This window comes from Pararge aegeria, chromosome 6 (genome assembly GCF_905163445.1).
Source record: "Pararge aegeria chromosome 6, ilParAegt1.1, whole genome shotgun sequence".
NCBI classification, from domain to species: Eukaryota; Metazoa; Arthropoda; class Insecta; order Lepidoptera; family Nymphalidae; genus Pararge; species Pararge aegeria.
In genome coordinates this window covers 4,815,572-4,837,787 of record NC_053185.1, presented here as the reverse complement: position 1 = coordinate 4,837,787, position 22,216 = coordinate 4,815,572, and the positions used below count along the sequence as shown (strand labels likewise).

Here is a 22,216-nt window from a genome sequence, read left to right as displayed (position 1 = left end):
ACGCCATTGGCTTATCTAAGATGAGAAGAAGAAGCGAAGACGTTTTTCCATATTCTTAACCACTCAAGCAAAATATTTTCAATACCTGACGTTGAAAATTACGCCTGATGGAAGTAAGTATGCTCACGCTTAGATTACATCTCGTAGTTACAAAGAAGGCTGCCAAAAATGAAGTCTATTATTTCGTGACATTTCAGTTCTGAATAACAATTACTTAATAGAGAGAAATTTCTTATTTCACGTGAAGGATCATATTGTATACGATATATACATATTGGGCTTCATTGGGCCAGTGATTATAGTACGTATTAAAATCAACACAGTTTTTAGTGCCCGCAATCCTCAATGAGGATACGAACTATAGATCAGGGATGAAGGAATTTTACTTGTCTGTGAACATCTGTTAGTTTTTGAACGGAATAAATGTCAAATGCTTCGACTTTGTCATTGTTAAGTCAAATTTGACAGCTTGGTTAGAAAGCTTTAAAAATTGTGTTAAATCTAAAATAATTAAAAGATAATTGTGAAATCGTGAATCAAAATGGAAAACAAACCTGAAGAACCAATTGCACCTGAAAATCCAATATTCACCGCCATAGCTCTAGGTGATCTGGTAGAGTTCAAGAACATCCTCGCCCAACATAAAGGCAACGTCGATTTCTTTGACGAAAATGGTATGACGGCACTACAGCACGCAGCATATAAGGGTAGCAAAGAAATGGTGCAATTATTGCTGGACAGAGTAAGTAGTTTAAGTCATAACTAGGTCATATTATTTGTATAGTTTTTCACTGGTTAATAATTGAAGATAACCTATAATGTGTTCGATTGCAGGGCGCAGACGTAATTTCTGGCAAACATGAGTATAATTACACGGCATTACACTTTGGTGCATTATCTGGTAACTCGGAAGTGTGCAAGTTGCTGTTGGACGCTGGAGCAAAGCCAATCACCACCAACTCGGTTGGCCGCACCGCCTCGCAAATGGCAGCCTTCGTTGGTAACCATCACACCGTCGCCACCATCAACAACTATGTGCCTTTAAGTGAAATCTCCTTCTATTCTGTCCCTCAGGGACAACAAACGGAACCCTACCTTCCTCCATTCTTAGTTGAGCCATTACACAAGTTTGTTCTCTGTGTAAACATACATCCAGTTAGGTTAGGACTTAATTTACAACACACACCTGCATTATTAGATAATGCAGACAAAGTAAGCAATGTTCTTGAGATGCTTTGCAAAAGAGAAATGACTAGGGGTAGTGAAACAAATGAAGTTATGTCATTTAAATATCACTACCTTGCGTATGTTATAAGAGAAATTAACAATATAAGGGACAAACAGAAACCTATTGGCGATAAAGAAGACAAGAAACATGATATTGTTGAAATGTTTGCAAAGAAGCTCTTAAAGCCTGGAAAGGATGGTGTGTCTTTAGATCTAATGGATTCTTTTCTGAAAGATTGTGTGCGAGAATTCCCATACAGAGAATGCACAACATTCCATCAAATGGTATCATCCTTAACAAGCAAAGACCCTCCACCTGCTTTGTCAGTCATAAACTGCACTATCAATGGCCAGCGAGGGTTTGTTGATGCTATTCCTTATTGTAGCACATGTGGTGAAGAGAAACCAGCAAAAAAGTGTTCTAAGTGCAAATCAGTGCAATATTGCGACAGGGAGTGCCAACGTCTGCACTGGTTTGTTCATAAAAAGGCATGCAATAGAGAACTGAGTGTTCCTGTTATTACATCTAATTCTAAACCAACTGTGGATACTGCCGAATTGACGTCGGAACTACAGAATTTAGTCGCAGGATAGTCAATTTGTAGTTGTTGAAAGTATATGTTAGTTGATAAGGCACAATTTTATATTTGGCATTTTATATTTTGTTGATGCATCAACTAAACTTGCTATGTGCATTTCGTAAAGTATTTAGATGGCTTAAGAATCAAATAGTAATATTTGTTTGTTTTAAGTATAATAGTCAATTTTTTCTTAGCTAGCTAAATGTAATCTTAATGTATGTTTCAATGCTGAAAAGTGCACAAAAGATGTTTTTAAAAATTTGGACCATTTGATCATGTTATTTGACTTAAACTAAAGAAACTACCCGCAGACTATGCTTCTGTGTGGATATGGTATACGAGGATCAATAGTGATATAATGCATACTGTTTCAAATTCAAGTAGGCCTAATTTATAAGCACTTTTGAAACGACAAGTCAGTCTGTTTGTAGTGACTCTACCACCGGTTCGGAAGGCAGATTCCACTGAGAAGAGCCGGCAAGAAACTCACAACACAAACGTTTAACAATATCTGTGCAAGTAATCATACCAATAAACAACTTTCTAAAATTCATGTAGCAGGTTTAATATGTGTACCAATGATTTGTATTCCATGTGCATTTAGAACTTATTTCATGTGACATACTTAAATCTATTTATAAATAAGTAGGGATCGTCTTTATAATGTATTGTTTTGTAGTACAGTAGAAATCTGCTTATAATTATTATTGCATTGAAAGAAAAGAAAATTAAGTAGGTCATGTATAGCAGCAAGCTTCAAGGTGTATCCTTAAAAGAAAACTCATATTATGATTTTATTCGATATAAAGAAAATAGCATTGGGATATTTGTATGAGCCTGTTATATTTCACATAATCAAAACAACAACAACAAAACTTAAACCAGCTCAATAAAAATTGAAGGATATATATATATAATCATCTATACATTGTAAGGAGTCATTGTTGCTGATTGTTATATCATACAAATTTGTGTTATGCAGGCTACAGACTTTTAATTATATTTGATTTTAATAAGCCAATTTGAGTATATTTGTGTACGCTTTGCTGTGACTATGTGGTGATTGATGTACATGTCAAGTTCAGGTTCAGAAGACAAACAATTTTACATTATGCAGATTTGGTAACATGAATATGTATGTACGCGTCGTCAGAGCCGCTATTGCTATCAACATAACAAGTGACGATTATCTGTCAAGTTTGTATGGCGTTATCAAATTATGACGTTCGGTTCTCCATATAAAAGGACCATAAATAATTTGCTTTTTCGAGAACTTATCAAAAACGTCGAGTAAAATAAAACTTATGGGCTTTATTTTAAAGCTCACGCACATACAGCTAGTACCTACTGCAGCATTAAACCTTAAAGAGCTCGTTTTACACCATGGCGACTCAACAGAGACTCCAGTCCAATGCTTTATTTGAGTTAATATGGTGTGCGAAGACCATAACTGTACTTATCACGCAAATTGGACGACATACTTTTAGGTCTGTCACCTACATCTCGTCATAACATAGCAAACGGTCAGTAATTAAAAGAGAAGTCATAGTAAACGGATTATACTGTGATCAATAATTGTAACATTGTGTCTTATTTTAAACACCAATATTAAAATATACAATAAGGTTACGTGCCGAGTGCTTTTAAAATGTGAATTGGATGTATAATATTAATATGTGATCTAAGAGCTGGTGGCAAATTTTGAGGGGATTTACGATAAAATTATAGATGAATTTATTCAGGTCTAGCACCTGACGTCTTTTTTCAGTTCTACAAAATGCAATGGATGGGTTTTTGAAGGGTGGATAGTAAATTGAGGAAAATTGCGCCATCTCGAAATCGTCGATAGCGCTATATTGAATCGACATCACCGTCTTGTCCGCCGGTTTTCTCTGGTCGTGGTGATGTGGCACGCTTGAATATCCGTCGCCACTCTTCTCTAGCAGCTGCCTTTCTTGAACACTCATGTAGCAGCCTTAATAATAATCTAATAATAACCTTTATCCCTGAGTCTGCGCTCATCTCCGCTCAAGTCTGCCAATCTCCATTTTATTCACTAATACCTCAAAATTTGCCATTACCTTTCTGCCTATAAATTGTAATTAATAATAATTAAAAGCTACCTCCAGAATTGCAGTCTTATCCAGTTTGTAAGAAATAAGAATAAAGCGCAGGTCTAACCAAAGCGTCCCAACTTGCGTCCGTGGTAATTTGCGTTCTCCGACCAATCACAGTTGTGCCGTGTGGTGACGGCAGATCAGATTACAGTTGTCGCTACCTTTACTCTCCCTAAGGGAATATAACGGAGACCGGGCAGCAGATCATCTGTGATTCTATTGCCATACGTTGCGATCACCAACCCGTCTGTACAGGTGATTTTGGGCAAACCCTTCCGTTGAAAGAGGCCTTTACTCCAGTGGACTGTTATAGGCAATGCAGCCAACCCGAAACCTCGGTGGCGATTTTGCGTGCTACTTGTGACCAATCACAGAACTCCTGCTTAAACTTGCGCGCCTTGTTATTGGTCGTAAAGCACGGCGGACGGACTAGTTCATTTTGGGCTTGCCTTTGTTCAAACCGAGTTGTATTAACCGCACGCAGGATGCAAATCACGTCACCGCTGACGTATGTCGGACGCTCCGGTTCGGCTTGCGCTTGAAGCCTTTTTATTCTTGTTGTTGTAACAGTGTTTACTAAATTAGAATAATCAATGAATGTGTCACTTTATACGTTAGTATCACTTTATTTTATTGGTAATAGATTGAAATAAAATTATACAAAATTCATACTTTCTTTCAGTCATCAGTCGTTCAGGAACCCCTGTCTATACTCCCTAAAAAAATATTTATCATCGACTTACGAGTATGTGTAGTGATAGGACGATAAAATTGTAGACATTATTATCTCATGACGCGCATGTTAGCCCTACTAAGGTCCGCAAACTTTATGTCTTCAACGACTTGCCATCTGTTACAGTTTTAGCTAGATCCCCTACTAACATTATATAATAGTAAGTACCTGGATGATAGAGCTTGGTATTCTTTATTTGGTTGAAAAAAAGTCCGTACAAAATAAGGGGAAAAATAATTATATGGACTCGAAGCGGGGTCTCCTGGTTTCAGTAGCGCCTGTTTCCCACCTTAGCTATTATAATCTTATAGAAATTTACCTCATATATAGTATAAAACTGTGTTTGCTTAAAATGAAACCTAGATAGTAAAGGTTGTTGACCCCGAAACCACTCGTATACCTACGCCTATTACTTAATTACATAAAAATCTATGGAGCCGTTTTCCTTGTTATATTTCGTCAGGTTTTAAAGGGTTTTATGAAATGAAAATCATACAAAATATTTCTAAAAAAGTTTATTAACCTTCTTACAAAAAATATATTTCTATGTACATTTTGTACAATTAGCTTAAAGTACATAAATTAGCCCTAGTTTTCTAAAACAAAAAACTTCGATTTTTCATAAAACATTCCTCTTACTTTTAATTAAGTAATAATTAAGTTTGCGTAGGGCACTTTTATCACATAAAATATAATATAACTAAAAGTTCAAAACAAATACTCGACCACTTATTTACTCCTACTGTAAAGGAAGAATAATATTTTTTTTCTAACATGTATTACTTAGTACGAGATTAATTTCAAAAGATTGAGGTAGGGTTTCCTCAAATTTGCTTTGAAAGTAGGTAGCCCAACTCGACGGATTTGTCACATTTTTATCTTTGCGCATATTTGGCCAAAGACAAATGCACCATAGAAACACATCCACTTAGACAAATCATAACCTTTCTGGTACTTAGTCGGGTAATAAGTTCGACCCTATTCGTTAACATCTACGAGGTAGCTTTAGGAAGTAACATCGATATAAGTATTTACAATATAATGTAAATATTGCGAATCATGCCCATCGTGATTTCTAAAATAGAAATCTAGATAAATTAATAATATTGTCTAAAAATCAGAAGTGAGATCAGCCTTCGCCGAGTAAAGCGCTGATTGTAAAACTCTTGATACGCCGGCAAGGAGCAGGGGCCGTCGGTGGTGAACGGATGTTAGCGGGAGGAGGAGGTAAAGTCGCACCCCAGGGAGAACTTAGGAAACTACCAGCCAAAGTATTAGCAGGCCACATTCCCAAAGGCATTGGCATATGTAGAGGGTTCATGTATGGTAACTCTGGATGGTAGAATGTGGGGGGAGGACTGATGTTTTCTGATACTACGAGAGGAGCAGGCGAGTCTATTAACGGCGGAGATCTGGGTGACGAAGACCGAAGGCTGCCTTCTTCAGAACAAGAGGATGCCGCATCAGAACAAGGGCGTTTTGCGTCCGTAGTATCATTTGGTTCTGTACTGCCGTCTGGTTCAACGGTCTTTCTTTTGCACTTGGACTGACCGCAGGCTCTGAAACCCTTTGCGAATGGATTGTTGTCGATCTTTAGTTTCGTTATTCGGTCGTTCTGTGGACAAAGAAAATAAATCATTAGTTACAATATAAAAGAAGTTTAAAGAAGTTGTATTCATACTGATATTACAAATCCGAAAGTGATGTTTGTTGGTTTGTCCCTCCTTTATACTCTAACTAAACAACCAATCAACTTGATTTTTGCCTTATAGTTAGTTGTGAGTAACATAGGCTACTTTTTATCCTAGGATTCGGTTGCCACGGTGTTTGTTAAGAACGCAGACGAAGAAAGGGGCAACAGATAGTTTTTAACAAATAAAATTATAGCATAGTGATAACCAGTCGATCGTAGTTTTTTGCTCAGGCTAGTTTATTTTCATTCCGCCAATAATTAATTTTAAAGCTTACGTTAGCAGAGGATTCTATTGCACTGTCGCGGATGAGCGAGAAAGTGTTCCCGTGGACACCAGGCGACTGGTTCGAACACCGTTGGATTATAGTAGGTTCGTGCCTCCCCGTGGCGTGGTGGTGGAAATCCATGAGGATTTCCCACGAAAAGGATACTATTGCACAGCCCTTAGAACCACAATGTCGTTATTCAATATCGGGTCGATTTTATCATTTTTAAAACGCTGTAATTGCTTTATTTTTTGATAACTCAAACAAAATTGTGCTTGCGGGCAAAAAGAACAATTTAATTTATATTTAACGAAGCCGTTGCTACTTCATATTGTACCCAATAGTTGCAATAATCACTCTCATAAGGATTGAAGAAATTATAAATTACACCGTACAGATTCTCCTGCTTTTCGCGGAGTACCTACCTATAGCAAATTAAACTTAATATTGATAAAGTTAGAAAACTCTCAAAATAGAGGATAGGTCAAATATTCGGTGCAGTTTAAAGCCCTACAGCTTTCAAGGAACATTCTGAGATAATTAAAACGTTTAATATTAAAGGTTTTTAACATACTTATTGGGTGGATTACCTACTGCCTAAATTGATCTCGACGATAGCGAGTGCGTTGCGTAAATAACCACTAGTTCGGATTGTCATGGCATACAATATTTAAGACATTAAATATTGATTTGCTATTACGTTGTAATTTGATAGAGTTATTAAGCTACAAGGTGGCCAATAGATAACGATTGCGTCTTCAAATCCTCGCGTGCCGTCACGATTTCAACATTATTTTAATTATTCTCTTTGGTGGGTATGTTTTTATTTCTTTTTTAATTACTTATATCTATCAGTGAGGCCCACCTACCTGATTGAATCATCTAAGTTTTTACCTTATGTGATGTGCTTTTATAGTTTCGCTAACTTATTTAATTGCAAACACTTTTGTAAAATTAAAGTACAGCAATATAAATGTTTTGACTCTTATTTTCTCTAAGAAATATAGTTTCGACTTACGTAAATAGATACCGATAACAAATCGTTTTTAAATATTTGGGTCCAAATACAGTTCCGGTTATTATCACTAAAGTTTGATAGTACTGCTCTCTCACTAGAGTTCAGTGTAATTATAGGCTGATGAAATGACAAGTGTCAGGTTTACACGAGACTAAAATGTATTTGTCTATCTGAGACCTGAATACCTACTTATTTCTATACGCTTAGCTATTTATGGGCAATTGAGTAATGATAAGTGGCGCTGCTGCCATTGTAAACATCGGCTCCACGTATTTTTTTTATGTAAAATATTCTGAAACTGTTATAATTTACAAAACGTACTTTAAAGTGCTCAGTGTCTTGCAAATACTTAGCGGCATTGTTATAGGCCATTTCGCGTTAAGAATTAACATGAGTTTGATAAACATTTAATAACTAAAGCTCGTTTTTATTGCCGGAAAACGGTAACCGATCGAGCATCTCCTTACGGCTAGTTCTCTTATCTCAGTGGGAATGCAATTTAAACATCCGTTTCCGCATCCAACGCTAATAGCTAATAGCCTGTAGAAGCTGTAGGATAATTGTCGCACATGTGGCGTCCTGGCGACAGGCCAATTAGCAAGGCGTGGAGGCGCATCGCCGTCGCCCGCCCGTCGCGCTGATGCCGACTGGATTTGTGCCACGAAACCAAGACGGCGCCAACAGTCATGCTTTCCAACTATCCGTATCGCGAAATGTGAAACCTGTCTACTTTCCTCTATGTGTTTTGAATGTAGGGATCTAACTTAGACAGAAATCATACCAAAATCGCGCTTAAATAGTTCCTAACTATAACCTAACTATAAGTAACGCAAAATGCTATACATTATAACTTAACTCCTTGCTGTTTTTTAAATGTTAAGACAGTGTTTTGCAGTTGTACTTTGAACAATTTGAATGATTACCATTCCCGAACCCAGAACGATGCCAAAAGTCATGCTAGCCAGTAGCCCACTATCGTTATCGCGAAATATGATACCTATTAAGGTACTTATCTTGATGTGTTTTGAATGTAGAGATATACAAATCACTCTAAACTACTCCCTGACTATACGTAATGTAAAATGGTACACATAATTACTTTCCCTGCTACTACGTAAGATAGTATCATTCCAAAACGTGAACAGCCATGCTTCCCCACAACCCCTATGGCGTAATATAATATCCATGTACCTTCCCCGATGTTTCTTGAATGAAGAGATCTAACGTGAACAGCAAACATAGCCATACAGCCATACTTCCTAACTATCCGTAACGCAAAACTTTGTACCTACTTATTAATTTTCCTGCTGTTTATTTGTAGAGATGTATGTTGGACATACACATACCAAAACGACTGCAGACTGCCATGCTTCCTCACTATCCACATCGCGAAATTTTATGCCCATATACCTACATAGTTTCCTTACTATATTTTTTTTGTTGTGATTTATGATGGACAGCAATCATACCAAAATGGCGCCAGTAGTCGTGCTTCCCAAAAATTCGCAAAGCGAAATATGATACCTATTACAGATACCCCGATTTTTTTTGAATAAGTCATTCAGAACTACCCGCTACACCGTTACTCGAAACGCGATATTAGGTTTCTCTAATTGTGGACATCTAACTTAAACTACAAATTATATTAAAACGGATGTAATGTCCCTTACCCGTGCTTTTATTTTAATTGCATGAAATGGCACCTCGAGTCCCAACTATCCGTACCGCAAAATAACATACCTACCTATTTACTTTCACTGCTGTTTTCTTAAATTGTGAGGAACTCACTGACTTTGACTGCAATCAGCTAAAACGCTCGTTTAGAGCTTACTAGTATAAGAAAAATCATAGCGTGTAAAAGAAGTGTTTCTGCAGACGTAAAGCAGAGAAGGTTGAGTTAATACTTAATGATGAACGCTGAGATCAAGATGCATTTTCAGATTCAATTGTTGCCGTTAGTCTGGGACCTGGCAATTAAAATCCATTAACATAGAGTTGATAATCAATAAAACTACGTAGATATTTGCACTTTTTGGTGAGTGCCATCCAAGTTTATCTAGCAAAATCCCAAAGGCAAATAGTCCCGTCGCGATACGTGAAGTCACTTGTAAATGACTGTTTACATGACATGATAAGGCGGCGCCGGCGGGTGCCGTTTGCTTAACGTACCACCAGATAACCGTACAACTTAGCAAGTTAGAAGGGCTTGCTAAAAGCTCGCTATTAACTCACTTTAGACCGCTTCTCAAGTCGGTCGGTTAGTTAAAACGCATGCTTGAGATGTGCAAGGCGCCGCCCCCAATCCGCCCTGTCGCCCGTGACGTCACGCCACAAACCCGCAGTTGCTTTTACTTTTTGCGTTTACTATTTCACATATTTGCGTCGCCAGTTTTTTTTTATAATGTGTAATTAGGTTCTGTGTAAATTTGACTTAGTTATCGTGCAAACAGCAAATTTATCAACTGGAGATTTACAAACATGCGATGTCTAGACGCGATGATTAATCATGTATAAATTCACGTTGTTTGTGTGGTAATCGTAAAACGTATTGTTACACTCGTATCGGCCTGCCACCTAGTTACGCTTTTAAATGGGCGTCGGTGGCTTTAAAGGGGATTTTCTAATTCGATGGTAATTCGTAACAATAAGCTGGGTAAATGTCCATTCGAGCGGGGATAATGCGCAATGATACGCCGCCCGCCATTGTCAAACACGCGGTCCCGTTATATGGACAATTCCAGGATTATCCTACAAAGCTACCGGTCCCATAATTGGGATTGTAAATGGACGCGAGAAGCAGTTCGCGCCTCGCTGCCGTCAAGATGAAATACACCGCTGCAGTGAAGAAGCCGCCGCGACCTAATTACTGTACGATGGATTATGCAAGAAAATGACGCGCTCCGCTGAGCGTCAAAAGAAAAAGGCTTTATGTAAGAAAACAAACAGCGGGAGGGCGCCGCAGGACTACAGATCTGTTACAGTTTACTGTGCAGGCTGCAGACAGCTTTAATAAAATGCGTACACGCAAAGAATTAAGTACAATTAATACATTAAACTTTAATTTAAAATATGCTGTAATTTTTTTACATGAAGAAAGATGATAGTAATGTATCGCTTCTTTAGTGCGTTCTTAAAGATTTATCTGCAGTCAATTAAATTAAAATTATTTTCGTAGCTCGGTAGTTACTTACTTAAGCCGTTACGTTACTTAAGCCTGTACCTAATGTCTGATGGACTGGTTCTTGTTTTCTTTTCATCTTAGTCCTGTATTTATTAAACGTAATCGAGCTACGAACAGGTTCTCAGACATTTGTCAATCTATGTTTGAAAATTAAGAACATATGCTTAATTCGATGTCGATTTATTAAAACGGACATAAATCAGGAGCGGTTTTATGGTAACTATTTTGTCATTAAGTGAACAATATTTAGGTATAGCTCACAATTTAATTCAGTATAATTATCTGTTGATTCAGGCCGTAAAATAATGTAGATAATAACTTTACCACTCTGATTCGTTATGGAAATTAGAACAGTTAATAGAAATAATAAGTACAATTATATTTATGTTCTAATTGTTATAAGCATATTCACAAAAAATGTAGGCACAAAAAATTATACTTAATAATACAGTTAAGCGTGTTGGGTAATGTACCTAACCTTTCGTTAATTTCAATATTAATACCTAAAAGTATATTTCATAGTACATTGTCCAATATTCTTTGACTTTCAACTGTTAATCTTATTATCTTGGAGTTAAGATTAGGCTTTAAGAGTACCATTGTGTGCGACATTTGTTCTAAAAATGTTAACAGTTATTTATTTCAATTGTTTTTAATTCCAGAAGCTAGCGTTCTGCACTCGACCCTACAATGGAATTATCAACTTATCATTAGTAATCTACGTAAGTATAAGTACAATGCAGAGATGCCGTAACACCGCTATGTTCGTTACTGACTAACTGTTGACTCATCAAAACCCGCGCTTTATTCAAACAATGCTGAACTGTTAAGCAAGCGGGCCGACGAATTTTTAAATTAGCAGCTTTTGTTTTCATAACCGAAGACGATGACCATAGTCGCCGTCGCAATCTCGTATTTTTTGCCCGGCGTGTGCTGTAAAAGCTTTGGCGCCTTTGGTCGAAAAAAATGTGTTCGTTCTCATAAGTGCGATTCGCACCGTTTTCGGAGAAACGTACTACGTTTTCGTAGAATTTTAGTGCGATCATATCGGCTATTTCCTACTGGGGTTACCCTCAAAGAGGTTACACCCCCAATTGCCTATAATTCTATGCAAGGTAACGTAAGGTTGGGTAAGAAAGTTCACTAAATATTGCGGCTACGACGGGTCTTGGATCGTTGAAACATAGAACTTATCTGGGTAGTTATCCAATAATCACAATATGAATTTTCCTGTGATATAATTCTTTATGTTAAAGTGAGTTTAAGTTAAACAAAATTATTTGAATCGCAACCAAACGTAACCAAACGCAAGTTCATCGTCTTAGTAACAACTTAAATACAACCTTAAATAGTGTCTGGCAATTATCATCATCATCATGGTATTAACCGAATGACGTCAATTATGTTTATCATAGGTTTTTCAAGGACCTTCCAAATTCTAGTTAAACTTGAAATAAGCTTCTTGAAATCTATAACCTAGTCTTGGCGACTTTATACAAATTGCTTTTTTTTTGTCTTAGTCCTATAATTTTGATTGTTATCATCAATACCTGCTTATCTCTTATTTTTATAAATTGTTAAAATTATCAGAGAACTACATCTCATGTTTCGTACAATAATGTCGGTTCCTATAAGTCGCTTATAAATTCTATGTGATTTTTTTTTATTTCGAAACCGTTAGGGAAGTTAGGGTAGGTACTTAAATAATAAATAATCAACATTCCAGATTTTACATCGTGCTAGATACTCGGTCGTAAACCATATATGACCTTTAATGGAAAAAAAAAGATACATCTGTAAATTTTCATTATAGGAATGCTCAGGTGCCTTATTTTCTTTATTCCTATGCTCCCGACTTCACATTCTACGGGCCTATGCCATAAAATATATAAATGACCTTATCACCTTATGAGATAACTCTACCTTGAATCTGCTTTTGAATCTGTAAAATGATGCCAGTCTACATAGACTCAAGAACGAGCTGCTGAGTCCAACTTAAATGAAAGAAGAACTTGTAATTACCTGGTATGCTGTGACAGCAATGAACTCCGTCTCAGCAAAGGAGAACGAAGCGTGAGGGGCTCCCCAGGCCAAAGCAGCGGCGTCTCTCGCGCGGACTACCAATACGCGTGGTCGGTACTTGTGCATCGACGTTAACACCATCTGGAAGGAAAATGCTACCAGTTATATAGGGCCTGAAGTTTTATTTTTATCGTAATAACTGACGGGTGGTGAATGGAAAATCATCGCCGATAAACAGAGCAACATTTCGAAGAGCATACAAGCAACATGTTCTACAAAATGCCGGTCAACCTTAGGCGTAGGTGCCGGCCTCATGTGCCTGATATTACACCGGCAAACACGCCGCTCAGACCTAAACAGCAATGCTGCTAAGCGGCAGCAATAAGCATGGCGTTAGTACCAGTCCCCAGGTGAGCAGTGTCGCAAAAAAGTCTACTAGGTACCTATTAAATGCTGCAATAAACATAGCCACGTTTAAAAGGAAAATGTTACCAGTTAAAAGCAACCCTATTTTTTTATTTAGTATCTAGTATAGAAAAACGGTTAAAGACTGCCAAATGTAGTCAATGGGCTAGATAGCAAAAAATACCTGCCGAATTAGTAAAAAGTGCTTTTACAATCTTCAGATTAGAAAAACCCTCAATCGATCAAATTTCCTTGAATCCGCAAAAATAGTCAGACATCCTTACAGTCTCAAAAAAATGTATAGAATTTTCCGGAACTTCCTAGAATCGGCAGAGTTTAAATATTTGATTTTGGTGAATCGATTCCCGTTTTGGTAAAATCGATAGACCTTTGCAACTCATGCGAAAAAAAAATAGCAAATGAAATGGTCTCAGAATAATTAGGAACTGGTGATTCTATAGATGAACACGCTTAAACGTGGAACTCTTCAGCTCGTATTTACCTAAGCTTCCCGGGTTAAAGTTTTAAAATGTGCAAAATTGGTCTCTTATAAGATCATATTTAGTATTCTAAAATATATATATATATATATATAATACAAATAATATGGTCTTCTAAAATACCTATTTTTCAAAATTATTTGGAAATTTCAGCATTATTTTGTCAAATGAATGCGAGCAGAAATAAATTACCAACCAAGAAGGTCACTAATTAAAGGTTTTATATAATAAATGAATTGCAAATAGAAAGCTGCTTAATAAAAAAAAAACAAATGAACATTTTAACGCGGGAAATTTGATTTTCGTTGTTCGTCCTTGATTTAGAAAAGTAATTGTATAATTTGACAAAATTTGTTCATGTGTCTTATGAAAATAATTATGTTCGAAAAAAGTAATTTCATCGATGTCTTGGCATACGCGTTCTTTCGCGTTCGTATTACACGTTTATCCATTACCACCTCTTATGCTGGCCGCAGCAGTCTAATGTAGATACCTCTTAAATGCATAACAGTTATATTGAGTTTGTCTTTTGTACAAAAAATGTATTGGCGACATGTCTGGCGGTGGGCGGCTTTGGCGGGCGGCCTGTTCAAGACCCCACAGCACAAGAGCTTATCTGGTACTTCACGCGCTACCTGCGCGAGCGCCGCTCAGACACTTCATGCGTAAAGGGTTCTGTTTTGTGTTTCGTTTGTACTCGTACACTTTTTTGAGGCTAGAAAGCCTTTTTTACACGACTACTGAAGTTGAAATACGATCTGTTTGAGCTCCGGATATGCGTGTGTTTTTGAAAGGGACTGTATAAAAGTTGTTATTTGAAATAGTGAAAGTTTATTATTAGTAAAAACAAAAATTGTTACACTTGAAACCAAGTCCTTTAAGATTTTTATAATTGTACATACACTGAGGTGCTCCTGTATTATATTGTAATTCTCTTTCTTGTGTATCTAGTGAACATCATGTACCTACTCACCAATTGTTTTCCATGAATTTTGTCAATAATTTTCACCTATTATTGAAAATATGTTTTTTTATCATACGTAGGTATAATATTAATTTTCATCAACTTTATTTTAGCATATTGTTTCATCCTCGCTTATCTTGGATGTACTTGCTATGGTGTTCAACCACTTCATTGTACATTAAATTATTTAGAAATTAAGTTTTGATACAAAAGCGTTTAAGAAACCCAATCCCACCTAAATAGTTAACAACTTCACCTATTGTTTTATTTATGCTTGTCCACCTTCTATGGATGCCATTTATTTCATCTGCAGCTTATTAACGCCCCACTACTTGACACAGGCCTCCTCTGACAATGCAGAGACATAGATGGACGACTCTGAAGATGCCATAACTCTGTTTAAATTCTTACGTTAGAATAAATTTTAAATTGGTTATTGTTTTTATATTTTTATGATTTATTGAAGCAAAAGTAATTTTTTTCGTTTTATTGGCAAATTATAAGATTTTAATAAGGCCGATAATTATAAATGTCCCCAATAAATAAAAATATTAAAAAAAAGAAACACCCACACGTTGCTCCAGTCACGTCGCAGCTACAAAGCGTCTAATTGCATGCTAGTATGTCACTCTGCGTAGACGAACACGTGTCAAGTCGATGGGGAGATAAAGTCGTCTAGACGTAAGCTAATTGCAGGTTGCGTGTTTTTTATCATTCGCGCATGACGCCGGCAGGCGGTGGGGACCGTCGGAAGACGTCGAGCTTAAGAACGTTTTAATATGATTGCAGACTGCCGACAGTGTGCAGGACTCAATAGTAACACAATTTTTAGGAACAAGCTTAAACCGATATAGCCAGATAAATCTGTACGGTGTAATACACAATGAAGATCCTCGAACATAAATTTGTCCTCTACGGAGCATCTTCAGATGTGGAGTTCGTTAAGCACTATTGTAAATAGTTTTGAGTTTCTTATTTGATTTCCCTGACGCAGTGGTGGTTCTATGGTGCTATGAGTGAGGTCCACAGTTTATCTATCGACAGGGATAACTTCTGAATAGGGGTACTGATTTAAAATAACTGTCCGGTACACACCTCTAACAAGTCAGCACGCTACACCGCTAGACTGCATTATCAGTAACACGGTAACCCTTGTAATGAAATAAATTAAAAATATAAAAAATAAAACAATTAATTCTTCTTTACGGTTGAAAGATGGTAAAATCTAACCGTCCCTATTATAAGGATTTAGAAGAAGGTAACAAGATCCTTAAGCAACTAAATAGGTACTTACAAGAAAGTTATTACTAGAAATGATTCCAATAGGTAGGTACCATGTTACGACTTACTAATACGTAAGTAACCACATTCACAGATAAAGATAGTACTGACGAAAATAAATTAATGCTTGTTAACTCCGTAAAAGCGCACTATAATGTTTTATTAATCGGCAGAAAAAAATAAAACTTCACTTCATAAGCACGACCGCAACCTTACACGCGGCGATTTTTCCACGCGCGATTGACGTGCTATCCTTAAACGCTCGCACATGGCTGCGAAACTATTAAGAACTAATTTAAGAAAAAAATACATATTGCACATGGACTCACAATGACGATTTTCACGCACCCATGTCTTTATTTTCTTAGAATCCATTAAAATTTCTTTATATTGGTATTAAACTTAAATTACACTCATTACTCGGTATTGTACATAATTTGGGTATCATACTCTTTCTCTTACATGTCTTATAATGTAAACGATCTTTTCTTCGCGTTTCAAGAAAATGTCAGAAAAATCATAAAGTACACTAGCTGTGATTATAAGTCGCTGGCAGTGAATTTTAAGTGCGTTAAAACGCTACTGAACTAGGCGTTATAACTCGCTATGTGCTACGGCTCTAAGACGCGGCGTTTCATGTAACAGGCTCTTCATAGGTACATTCTTACAACCAATTAATGTAATTTAACTCACCATTAAGTTTTATATTTAAATGTAATTACAAATTACTCTTTGCTCAATAGTTAACGAATGCTTACATATTTAAACGACATTAAAACTGCAATTAAACGGGGCATAAAAACTAACAAACTACATACCTAGTGAGTACTGGTACATACAGCAGTTTCGATTTTTATTTTCACTAAGGAAGAATTAATTTGTTTATATTGAACTAAGAGATTTCTAGAAAATATTATCATGCTTGTTTAATTTGACTTAGGTAGATAAGTTCTACCTTTTCCCCCAAATTAAAATTTATTTTTCGTTAAGATTAAAGTCATAACAATAATAAACCAACGGGTAACCAATAATAAAGCATAGGTAAAATGAAAGTTGGTATTTTTATAGCATTACGTAAAGCAAGCTCTGTTGGTGAATCTTCTAGAACAAGGAACTTTAAAATATTTGAATTCGTTAACTATAACTAGATCGTTTTTAGATTGCATGCGACCTAGTGCCATATTATTATGTGTTGAATGTTTACTCAGTGAAATAAACATTAAAATTTCACGTGATAATAAAACACTGATATTTCTATATCATTTTAGGTTTAGAGTAGGAAAAGAGTAGAACTCGTCATCATCATATCAGCTCATTAGCGGTCCACTACAGATCACGGGACTCCTCCCATAATAAGGGGGCTTTAGTCCGCTACGCTGGCCCCGTGCGAATTGGTGGACAAGGATAGCGCTACTCAATCAGATTTACTAATCTGAAGATCTTGGCAGTGGCGTGCATAGAGGGTATGCACAGGGTATGCAGATAATATAAAATGAAGAAAATCTCCAGTAAGAGTTATAAAAAACTTAAGTATAGGCATTGTAAGAGTTATAAAAAGCCTACCCTTAAATCTCCAGCTATAAATAGCTCGTACTGGAGATTTACTTAATTTCATATCATCTACATGCCCTGTGCATACCCTCTATGCACGGCACTGCATCTTGGATATGCAATAGAACAGTATGCAGATGTACTAAAGGCCTTTCCCAAGGGTTAGCCCATAATCAACACGCTGAGCAGACGGGCTCGTGATCGCAGCACAAGGGAGTATAGTAGCCCGGAGAGCGAGAACAGGGCTGCCGCCTGTTCTCAGTTACATTCTCTTCATATCTTTATACAGCACCCACGGAAAGAGGAGAGGTTGTTTAAGAATTCAAAAGAAAATTCAAAATTCAATTATTTCAAGTAGGCCTAATATAAGCACTTTTGTAATGTCAAGTCTGTCTGTGTGAAGTTTTTAAAAATTCTAAAGAAAATTCAAAATTCATTTATTTCAGGTAGGCCTAATATGAACGCTTTTGAAACGTCAAGTCTGTCTGTGTGTAGTGACTCCACCGGTTCGTAAGGCAGATTCTACCGAGAAGAAGCCAGCAAGAAACTCAGCAATTGCTCTTTTTCATTATCAACAATTTCCAATGTAATCTGATTGGCCGTCAACATAATAGCCATTGACTAGGTATTATTTATTTCCGTCGTTAGATATACCGCGTAAGACTTCACATTCTCTGAAGCCTGCAGGATCCTATCACTTTTACTTTTCAGTCTTTAGTCAAGACGAAAAGTTTATACTAGTGTACTACCATTGGTAAAGTACGTGCCTACTTATTTACTTTTAATTTTTAGTGCAAGTAAAATAGATACCCATCAGTTTGATGACGCGTATCAAACGCAATACGGAGCGGACGGATTGACAGACGGACAATATAAAAGTTTCACCGTATTCGGAAGCTCGTCCATCAACCTGATATGCGCTCAATCAAAGGAGATTGAAGTCACAGATAACAATAAAACACTATGATATATTGTATTTTTTGCATCGTTTTCTCTGGGAACTTTAAATATACGTTTTGTTGGGAAATAATCATCATTCTGTGTTTTATACTAGCTAACTCCGTCCAGGCTATGCTATTTCTGTCTGGCATTAATTCCCGATTACATGGGAACTTGGCTATAAACAATAGTTGCGACGCAAATATTTATGTATCGACTGTTTTCGAGAAACTAAATTTTTAAAGATGATAATTTTGGGACGCTTGAAAAAATAATTTCTTTAAAAGCTATGTCCTTTTTTATGTTAAGGGTAAAAATTTAATAGGATACATTCAACAATAAATAGCTGCTTCGTATATCAATAACCAAACACTTTCATGAAATACCTACATTGTTATGAAGATGGCAGTGTGAACACACCTAGAAAAATGACTCAGTGAGTCAAAAGTAAGTAAGTATACATTGGCGGTAAAAGCCAGGACTTAATGAAGAGCTAAAAGCATATTTAATTTAAACTTTAATTATTAATGTTTTCATTGCAATTAGCTAACAAACAGTAACATATTAAATCAACGTTTCATTGTTTCCGATAACAACATTATAAAAAAGTGCGAACTTTGCTAGCAAGCTTTATAAATAAAAAAAAAAAGTTTTAATTATAATGATAAACTTGAAGTTAACACGCTTCCGTACATTTCTTCAGATTCGCCGTCGGAAACCAAATGTAAGAACCTACATCAGAGATTGCTTGTACCGATAGTGGTAAATGTGTTGAACAAACAAGCCTAAGACTTTATTTTTTGTAACTTCCTTTTGCATGTTTCGATACCCTTCCAACTTTTATAATTAATTTTGATTTGGAAAGAAGATATATTTGTAGAACATTGTATAAATAATTATTTAAACTTAACTTATGTTACGTTAAGTTTTAATTAATAATCATAACATGTTTTTCATTTTATATACTATCTACTAATTGAGATAGCAATTATTATACATAGAAAAGCTACCATAATGCTCACGATGTCTTCAATGTTTATTTTGGGTTTTAATAGAAATCGCTGAAACCCTTTATGGCCGTCTCCAGGATAACTATTTTCATTTAAAATTTCATCAAGAAATCTTGATGAAATTTTACGTAAGCGGTCAAGCCATGCATAGGATACCAATGCTATTGTAACTTTTACCACAAGTTTTTCTGGGATAAGTATTATCCTATGTCCATCTCTGGGATACAAGCTACATGAGTGTCAAATTGTATCAGCAAACCAACAAACAGACGGACATACTTGTTACCGATGTAGAAAATTCATTGTTTATCACGGACTTTTGCAAAGTAACACTTAAACCAATATTTGCTAAACACAATCGTAACTGCAATTGTGAAGTCATCTCGGCAGTCTTGCCTACATGTTCACAAAATAAAATACATTATTGTGGGACACACTAATCTATATAAATACATTCCGTTGATCACAGAGCTTTATTGCCACGTTTCTACATAAATAAATAAAAGAAAATAAGAATAAGAAATTTGGAGCTCTTTTGTAAATCCAATGATGAGAAAAAGCCTTAAACAAACGCGGATAGTTCGAAAAGTACTGAAAATAAATAGCTTATAACATAGGCATTAAGATAAAAGACAAAATCCTTTCGCTATAACCCCTTTTTAGCAATATTGCCTTGGAACTTAATCCGTGCCATAATTAGCTACACCCTTACACAAAGAGACGTGAAGTGTATTGTGATTTGTGAGATACTTTGATGTTGCGTTAAAAAACGTCGAACAATAGCGGGATAATGGCAGAAAAGGCTTCTTTATATCAGGTGCCGAAACCTCAAGTGCGCAAATCATGCGTAGTTTCCACGAGAATGGATATGCTTTGGAATCGGTAGCCATTCTTTTAAGGGTGCACAAAAGGGCCGACATCTGTATTTACAAGTACACGCCAAATAACTGTATTTTATATTTATGTGACATATCAATGGTATTTAGGAGAACTTTTGAATTTCTAGAAACGTTTTTAAGCTTCGCATCTACTAGAAAATAGGAAGGTGTGTGGAGACTAGGGATTTTCGAACATAGCAACGTCCCTATTAATAAGGCGAGCATATTTTTAAAAGTTCGAATTTCAAAATTAAGTAATATCTCAATAACATTCATTCATTTTTTGGTCTTTTTTAATTTTAGAAGTTTAATAACGGCTTATCCCCTACACTACTAACCTACCTATTTCTAATCGATTTAAAAAGAAGGATTTCAATAATAATCGTATTTATTTTGATATTAATAGATTTTTCCGCGAATCGATCTGCTGTAAACTTTGTTCAAGTGATTGAAAGAAAACTGACATAATAAAATTCTTTGATTGTTGCATTATTAAGCATGTGTTAAAAATAATAAAGAATCAACTATTCCTACATGGGTACAAAAATAATCATGCAAATGTGAAAATATATTTTGAATAAATTGTTATGCACTGACGTTTGTTTAGGTACGTATAAACACATAGAATAGAACTTTCTTGTTTCGTTCATATCAGTTTAGAATACTGCTCAATTTTATTTTTCTCATAAATATTTGTTCATACGAACACCTGTTCCATTGCCGTATAAAGTCGGTTAAATATTCCCATAGATATCTACATATACGATCACCTGTAGCACTGTTTTATAAAAAAAAAAAAAAAAATATCCAAAAAAAGGGCTACTTAGGCGTTATTTACGCGCCTTTGCACGGTTACAAATTAAGCATCGAAGCGCAAGAGATTGCCAAGACGCATCATAATCTTGTCTGTTTTTATTTTTCCCATGTTTACCAAATATCTACCGATATTTGGTACGCGCCTTGGGGTAAGGTTGGGACTCTTCGAATTGTTTTTTATTTTTTATTAGAATTTTCATTGTTACATAAAAGTATACTTTGGGAACTGCCTGTTTAGCATGTTCAACTGCGAATAACGAGGTCATGGGTTCGAATCCCAGATCGAACCAAATTATATAAGGTATTGTGTATTTTCTTTAGAAAAAAATCGGTGCCCGGAGCACGCAAAAACCGTCTTTCCTGGTTATTATTACTCAATTGTGTTGTGGATTGGAGGAAGGAACCCGAATTAGAGCAGCATGGTGGGTCTATGCTCTAAAACCGTCTTTCAAATGAGAGAGGAGGTCTATGCCCAGCAGTGGGACGTTAGTCGGCTATGGATGATGATGATGAAACTTTGAGAGTAGACGATCTTTCTGCAGCAGTGAGAGGTCCAGGGTTAAATACCTTGTTCAGGTCTATGGAAGTATTTAATGATATTTTTTTTTTTTTTTAATCTTTATAGACTAGCGCTTGACTGCAATCACACATGATGGTAAGCGATGATGCAGCCTAAGGTGGAGCGCGCTTGCCTAGAAGATGCCTATTCACTCTTGATTTGAAGGTACTCAGGTTGTAGGAACTGGGGAAAATGGAAGCTGGAAGAGGATTCCAGATCTTAGCGGTGCGGATCAGAAACGAAGATGCGAAGCGCTTCGTACGCGTCCGCGGTATATCGACCACGTAGGGATGCAGATCCTTACGGTGCCTCGCAGTTCGATGGTAAAAAGGCGCTGGGGGGAACTAGAACAAACAGTTCTTGAGTACACTCTCCAGCTTAATTCAGGTTAAATCTAATGTAACGCTAAGTCCCTAAGCTAACTACACTATAGGAATATAGGCTGGCCTGCAGATCAGGGGGCGTATTTCTAAGG

At 36.3% G+C, this 22,216-nt stretch overlaps 2 protein-coding genes across 2 annotated transcripts in view; one reads left to right on the top strand and one right to left on the bottom strand.

The window, feature by feature from the left end:
• The first annotated feature begins 462 nt into the window (after positions 1 to 462).
• LOC120624542 (ankyrin repeat and MYND domain-containing protein 2) lies at positions 463 to 4,594 on the top strand. Its single transcript, XM_039891157.1, has 2 exons — positions 463 to 742; positions 835 to 4,594. The coding sequence occupies exons 1-2, from the start codon at positions 542 to 544 to the stop codon at positions 1,819 to 1,821; spliced, it is 1,188 nt and encodes a 395-aa protein (XP_039747091.1). The 5' UTR covers positions 463 to 541; the 3' UTR covers positions 1,822 to 4,594.
• Positions 4,595 to 5,158: 564 nt separating this feature from the next.
• Positions 5,159 to 22,216, bottom strand: part of LOC120624774 (T-box transcription factor TBX6) — a 51,031-nt gene continuing 33,973 nt past the window's right edge. Inside the window, exons 4-5 of the mRNA XM_039891502.1 lie at positions 12,839 to 12,979; positions 5,159 to 6,273 (exon numbers count right to left, since the gene is read on the bottom strand). Of these exons, the coding sequence (XP_039747436.1) occupies positions 5,788 to 6,273; positions 12,839 to 12,979 (627 nt within the window). The 3' untranslated portion in view covers positions 5,159 to 5,787. The remainder of the gene's footprint in view (positions 6,274 to 12,838; positions 12,980 to 22,216) is intronic.

Bases quoted from the DNA above. Each gene is read 5' to 3' on its own strand.
- LOC120624542 (XM_039891157.1), top strand. From the start codon at position 542: ATGGAAAACAAACCTGAAGAACCAATTGCACCTGAAAATCCAATATTC. The intron at 743-834 runs GTAAGTAGTTTA...GTTCGATTGCAG, and splicing joins TGCAATTATTGCTGGACAGA to GGCGCAGACGTAATTTCTGG.